A 7,598-nucleotide genomic window follows, 5' to 3' on the forward strand; every position below is an offset into this window, starting at 1 on the left:
TCTACTAATTATCAGAAAATAGAAATGAAGCTGTTACTGGTCTCCTCTCAAAGGGAAATGGCTATCCTAGAACCCAGACAATTAGGCTCTGGTGTTTCAGGCTCTAGGTCTTATCAACTTTATGAGCAAAGCTAGAATAAGGCTGGTTTTGATCACTGGCCATATATAGGGTTTCATTTTTTTCTGGCATAAGCTAGAATTGTACTCCAGGAGGTCCTTATGGGAAGCCTAATGTTCTCCTAGGACGTGAGCTGTGCTCTAAGAAATGCTATAAAATATGAATGAGTATTTGGGAATGGCAATTCTCCAAAACAGTGGATGACTGCATGACTTTGCAGAAAAAGTTGTCCATTAATAAGCTGGCACATAAACTGTGTTCGCCAGGCAGCTAAGCAAAGTCTAAGCACCAACTGAAGTACTTTGCTAACCCAACCAGGGCTTCCTCCAACTCTGGGCTTTAATATAAGTTGTCTCTCAGTGTACTCAGGGGATTGGTTCCTGGATCCCTTCATATACCAAAATTTTCATATACTCAAGTCCTGCAGTTGGCCCTGTGGAATCCGTGTATACAAAAAGTGAGGCCTGAGTCTATGCGGGTTCTGCATCTGTGAATATCTGCATTTGGTTGGAAAAAAAATCCACATATAAGTGGACCCATGTAGTTCAAACCCGTGTTGTTCAAGGCTCAACTGTAATTAGTCATTAGGGTAATGTAAACCAAAACCAACATGAGATACTACCTCTCATTCACTAGGATAGATAAACAAACAACAAACAAAAGTGTTGGCAAGGATGTGGAGAAATTGAAACCCTCCTGCATTGCTGGTGGGAATATAAGATGCTATAGCCACTTTGCAAAAACATTCTAGCAGTTCCTCAACAGCTTAAACATAGATTTATCATATAACCCAACAACTGCATTCCTAGGCACATACTGAAGAGAAATGAAAGCATATGTCCACACAGAAACTTGTACATAAATGTTTATAGCAGCATTATTCATAAGCGCCAAAAGTGGAAACAATCCAAATGTCCATCTGCTGATGAGTTGGTAAATAAAATGTAATATATTTATACAATGAAATATTATTTCACTTTAAAAAGAAATGAAGTACTGATATATGCTGCAACACGGATGAACCTTGAAGTGACTGTTTAAATTATCCTTTTCACTTAGACAGTCACTTCCAAATATGGGTGCACATTGAAATCGCCTGGAAAGCTAATCCAGCTCCCTGGGAATCTGAGAATGGGACACCTGGACTGATGTTTAAAAGCCATCAGACTAGATGATCTCTAAAGTACCTTAAACATCTAAAAATTGTATGAAATGTACGGTAGTGGGTCATCAACATCCTTATCTTTTAAGGCAGAGGCAGTAAGAGAACCAAACCCAACAAACAGCTAGTACGCAGAATAGGTCTCCCAATAGATCTTTATGGAAACTTAAGCTGGTTGTTCCCTAAGACATCATCCCACTCCCTCCCCAAGGTTGACTGTATATATTCCTAACAGGGAAGTACTAACAGGCTGAAGGGATAGGCCACACCTGACTGTGTCTGTGTGGGTTGCTTTAATCAGAAATCATCCCATTTTGCAAGAAGATACTTATTAGCACAGAATCTGCCACTGCAGTTGAGGATAACCAGTCCTTCCATCTATGACATTTATAGACAAGGTTGGAAAGAATGAAGTAACAGACTTTTAACAATCCAAGGATTCTTATATATCAGCACCTGTGTAGTAAGCCAACTTAGGTTCAGTGTTAATAATGGGACTTCTCATTTACTTTCTTTTCTTAATAATTAAGAACCAAGTTGAATCATGTTCCAGTTATTGACCTCCTGCTGGTCTCGGCTAAAGACAACTAAAGACACACGAAGGTAATATAGTTATTTCCCTAGATCTATTCCATCATTTCCTCCCATGTATCTGCCCACAGTCCCTGAAGAGAAAAATCTTCATAATATATGTTGTTAGGGGAAGTGATTATGCAGTGTCTTCAAGACTGGGGGCAGGGTTGAGGAAGGATGACCAATGCTACAAGGTAAGGGAATCAGGGAAGAAAAGCATCCTTGGAGGATATGGGGAGGGGTTCCTATACCACCTTGCCCAGGCCTTTTAATAATACATGCATTGGGGCTACTGTGGGCAAAGTCCCAAATACTAAGGATGAGTAGAACTCTTTGTTTAGCCTAAATGCTAACTGTTTTAAAGGCTTTGGCTCATTTTTCTTTTCCCCATTTCTAGGAACGTGACCATCCTTATCATTGGTTTAGACAACTCGGGCAAAACTGTTCTTGTGGAGGTGTTTCAAAGATGTAAGGAACTAACATTAGATCCTGGTATAGGTCTCCCATGGACCCCAGGGTCCAATGAAATAATCTTTCCTTCCTAGTATTACTTCATGGCCCTCAGTTTCCCTCTTTTTGAGGATAAACACCTCCCAATACACACCCACCCCCATACAAAGTCACTCTCTCTCTTTCTCCCACCCCACCTCAGTTGTCATCAGCCTGTTTATATATCTGTTACCTGCTCCCTTTACAAGATATCCTAATTGAAAGTCCTTTCATAGTGTCAGCATGAATGAGCTAAAACTATGTAAAGCATTGCCATTAATTATGAAGGATAGCATGTTTGAAATGGTTTCTAGTTTCAGAGCTCAATTAAAGTGGAATTTTGTCTAGATAAGAGAGACAAGTATGGGATTATAAAGAAGTTTAATAATAGGAAACCCTTAGTGGCAGTTAATATAGAGAGTTGGAGCTTGAGAAATGTTGTCAGTGCAGAGATGTGCAAGTTTAATACCAGATCTCCAGTTTAATATCTTGACATTTCAAAAAGCAGTCACATAGAATTTCAGGAAGCTACAATACTAGTTGTGGAAATGTAGCTAACTGCTAGTCAGCCAATCAAAGGGAACGACACTGTGTCTGGCATAGGATACTCTCTCTTGATGTTTATTGAATAAATGAAGGAGTATGATGACGTGGCTGAGTTTTATATAACCTGGCAGGCCTCAGCAAAGTATGGGGGAAGGGCTAACTGACTCCTCTGTCACTGGCCTACTTGAAGCCCTCATCAGTTTCCTTGAACTATAGCAATAGCCATCTGACTTATCTCATCATCTCCAGTTGTTCCCTCAGTATTCAGTCCACATAATTATCGGAAGGACTTAATGTACAAGTCTGATCATGATACTTCCCTGCTCAAAACTATTCAATGCCTCCCCATTGCTCTTAAGATAAAACTTAAGTTCCTTAGCAGCATAAAAAGTCCTCCATGAGTTGTTCCCTGACTCCTTCTCCAGCTTCATTTCCCACGTTCTCTGTATGTGCCCTCTGACACAGCCAGAACAAATGACTTGCCATTCCTCTGCCATCACATCACTCTAGTTCACACAGCCATGTTTCCAGTACATGCTGTCCCACTACCTAGCATTTCATCCCCACTGTTGTCCACCTGCTTAGTCAAACACTTCAAGTCACATCACAATTTGACATTAACTAACTTAACTTCCCCAACTCCCAGCATCTCCTTTGTTGGCTCCCACTCTATTCCACCCATCCCTCCAGCATGCACTTATCACAACATCACACAATTGTAAGTCCATCCCCTATACTATAAGTCCTTGAAGAGAAGTAATAGATCTTTTCATCTGTGTATCTTTAGCCTGTGTACTTTTAGCATCTTCTGGTGGGTACTCAATAAATATTTGTGGAATGAATATTCTCCCTTACTCCACCATTCCCCTGAGGCTACATGTGGCTGTTTTTCTAACATCTTCCTCTGCCTCAGTACAGCTCTAAGCACCATATTTGAGCCAATGGTTCGACATAGTATCTCCCCTTATAAGGAGCAGACAACTACTTGTCTCTCCCAATTCTCTGATAGGCAGACACAGTAACAAGGTAAACAGCAATAGAAAAAACCAAGGAGCCAGGATGTCACAAGATTACTGATAAAAGTGGAGATAATTTTCTAGAGTCCAAACTCAGGCTTAGCCCTGGATTCCAATTCAGTCTGGATGGGGCCTAGAAATATATATTTTAAGAAGTCACCAGGGGTTTCTGATTGCCAGCCAGCTTTGGGAAGCACTCACCTGGAATTAACCGTATGCTATTTTATCTGTGAAAATAGTGTCTGATTTCCATTTTAATTCCTAGAGGACAGTGCTTGGACTCTATGTTGTTACTGCATAACTTGCCTTGTGTTCAGTGACTACCTTGGGTTTGACTGATAAATGTATTGGTCTGTGGTTGTGACTACATTCAACAGAGAAGTTTCTAATGGGCACTAATGTCACATTCTGAAGAATGTCTCAGGCCACCTCTGTCCATGCAGGACCACCAGTTTCAATCTAGTAGGTTGCTCTATACCTAAAATCAAATTAGCTCACCTCCCCAGCTCCTGTAAATGTTTTTAAGATGATTGCCAAGAACAGATAATTGCCTAGGAAGGAAATTTCAATCTACAAGTAGTAACTTGCATGGACATTTGAAGACACCAGCTATAAAATATTTTGGAACACAAGCCATTATTATTCATGACACCATTCACTCTGTTTTTGTCTGGCATGGCAAAGTGGGGCAAGAAACCCAAGTGTGAGCACAAGCAGGTACCCTAAATAAGGATATTTAGACCACTACTCCTCAAACCTTGGCTATACATTTCAATCACCTGGGGAGCATTTTTTTTAAAGCATGACACTTGAGCCCCACCCCAGATCTATGAAATCAGATCCTTAGAGAATGAGGCCTAGCGTCATGGGTTTTGAAAGCTCCACAGATGATCATGGAGAACAGTGAATACTGAGACTCAATGACCAGAATCACCTGGGGAGCTTTCAAATCTACTGATGGGGTGACCTGGAAGTCCAAATACTTTGGTCTGGGGAGGGTTCATGGAATTTATATCTTACCAAGCTCACCAGATGATGCTGAGAGGCATGAGTTTCATGGCTTTCTAGGGCAGTGGTACTCAAGCTTTAATGTACAGAATAATAATCTGGGGATCTTGTTAACTGTAGGGAGTTCATTAAATATGCAAATGCTTGGATCCCAAACCTAGAGATTTTGATTCATTTGTTCTAGGGTAGGCCTTAAAAATCACTCTCATGTAACTTGAATTATATGGTCTCCAAACCATGTTTTAGGAAACACTCTCCATTAGGGAGATATATAGAGACAAATTAGGCTCAGTACCTGCCCTCAGGGTATTTAGAAAATAGAGAACTAGAGAAATGTAAATTGTCAGGGAACAACTGCTTGTGACATCTATGGTTTACCAACAGACAGCATTATTGAAGAAATTGATAATTTCAAATAAAAAAGAAAAGTCAGGGAAAATGTTCTTTTCTCTGACAAGGAATACATAAAGTTTGTCTCAGTGCAAGAAACAAAAATTTAAGATTACCTATAGAATTGTAACCTATTCACTTCTTATTTTTTAAGTAGTCTAATACAGACATAGCAAATGTGACATCAAAGTTGTGACTGCAAATTATATATCTTAAAGCTATAATTAAAAAGATCATTGACTAACATGAAACCAGAAGAGCTGTTATAAAAATCACATTAAGATGTAATGATAGTAATATATACATATGCACACATATATATGTATACTCATAAGTGTGTGTATAAGCATACATTTCCAAAGATCTGAGCTTATTACTAACTTCTAAGCTTAATGACTCATTTTGGCAATCCTGTGGAAAATGTCACAGGCAGATCTGAGACTGCAAATAAGAAGTTACTGATTCTTAGCACTCCCAGGTATGAGTATAGAGAATCTATAAAATCATTTTGCTACTAACGTGGGCAGAGAACTAGTTCTGAACAGTCAGATCAATAGACTAGAATGTGTGTAAAGGCTGTTGTTTTGAACTGCATTTCCATGGGAGCTGAATGAGGTATGAAATTCCCTATGGGATTTTATGTTCTGGCCACAGGTTTTAAAGGGAAAATGTGTCTTAGTTTACCATGGTTTCCTGGAAGAGATATGTGGGAGATTACTTTACACCCTTATCACAATAACAGCCACCATAAACATTTAATAAACATCTACTATGTATAAGGTAATGCAGAGACCCCACTCCTAATAACTTATATTTTAGTTGGGTAGTCAAGGCAAGCACAAAAAAGAAGTGAAGGAGCATGTGACCATGTGTTCGAAGAGAAAAAGCATAGAGACACAGAGAGAAAGCCAGAGAAATCTTCCTAAAGAAAGTTAAACTTCAGATGGTCCCTGAAGGAAAGGTTGGGGAGACAGAACTCCTGTTCGTACATTCATTCATTAATTCATCAGATTCATTCAACAAATATTTATTGACTACCTGTGTGCCAGCTGCGTACTCAGCATCATGAATATAATGAAGAATAAAATTGAAAGGGTACCCGTCCTGCTGCAGTTTATAACCCAGATAACTAAACCATAGAATTTATAACACTGTAATATGTGCTATGACAATGGTAAGCTCAGAAGAAAGGCACCTTATCCAGACTGGGGATGGTGGTATGAGGAAAAACTTTCAATAAACAAGATCAAAATTGATATTTTAAAAAATAGGCATTAACCAAGCAAAGAATAGATGAGTATTGTAAGCGGAGGGAATGGCACCTTGTGTGAAGGCCCAGAGCAAGAGAGAGCATGGCATTCATGTAGAATGAGAAGAGTGGGAGCAAAGGAGCAGAGGGAGGAACAGACTTGCTGTATACCAGGCACAGTGTGGCCACCAGTCAGGTTACAGTGCTAGGAGATAAGTCTGGCAGGTTAGGAGGAGAAGGAATCTGTGTTCTATCCGGGAGCAGTGAGTACTCACTGAAGGTTATTAAGTCAGGAGAGGGTAGCATGGGTAAGGAGATGGTTTAGGAAGATAAATCTGTGCATATGGGTATGGTGGCAGGATACTTCAGTAGGATTTCTAAAATAGGCTCTAGTCAAGGGTCAACAAATTCTTTGATCTAACTATATTTCCCTGTTTTGTGAATGCTTCTCTCTCTCCCACTATGTATAGTGCTTCCCAGTAAGATAAACGATTGTATGAAATCGGAACTGACTACACTCCTGTTAGATGAGTATGAAGTTACCATCTACGACCTGAAGGGAGACCTGAAGGGCCAAGAAACTTGGCAAAACTATTATGCACAGGCACATGGGTTTGTTTTTGTCCTGGATTCCAGCGACTTAGGGCGCATGCAGGAAGCAAGGATCATCTTAACACGTCTGCTGTCTGATAAAAGAGTGACAGGAAAACCCATCTTACTGTAAGATTCTGCCTTTGTGTACTTCCCAATTTATACCTTAAGAAAAGTATAGAAATAGGCCAGGCATAGAGGCTTATGCCTGTAATCTCAGGATTTAGGAGGCTGAGGTGAGAGGACTGCTTGAGGCCAATAGTTTGAGACCAGCCTGGACAACATAGCAAGACCCCCATCTCTGAAAAAATGTTTTTAATAACCTAGGTGGTGGCACATGCCCAGCTACTTGGGGGTGGGGGTGAGATGAGAGGATTTCTTGAGCCCAGGAGGTGGAGGCTGCAGTGAGCTATGATCACGTCACTGCACTCCAGCCTGGGCAACAGAGTAAAACCT

General features: G+C 40.2%; 1 protein-coding gene across 1 annotated transcript in view; it reads left to right on the plus strand.

The window, feature by feature from the left end:
• Positions 1-1,824: 1,824 nt before the first annotated feature.
• ARL13A (ADP ribosylation factor like GTPase 13A) overlaps positions 1,825-7,598 on the plus strand; it is an 11,939-nt gene continuing 6,165 nt past the window's right edge. Inside the window, exons 1-3 of the mRNA XM_008059835.1 lie at positions 1,825-1,883; positions 2,251-2,321; positions 7,022-7,271. Coding sequence (XP_008058026.1) covers positions 1,825-1,883; positions 2,251-2,321; positions 7,022-7,271 — 380 coding nt within the window. The remainder of the gene's footprint in view (positions 1,884-2,250; positions 2,322-7,021; positions 7,272-7,598) is intronic.

Source organism: Carlito syrichta, unplaced genomic scaffold (assembly GCF_000164805.1).
Source record: "Carlito syrichta isolate Samal-C Ts95f unplaced genomic scaffold, Tarsius_syrichta-2.0.1 Scaffold304388, whole genome shotgun sequence".
Classification (NCBI taxonomy): Eukaryota; Metazoa; Chordata; class Mammalia; order Primates; family Tarsiidae; genus Carlito; species Carlito syrichta.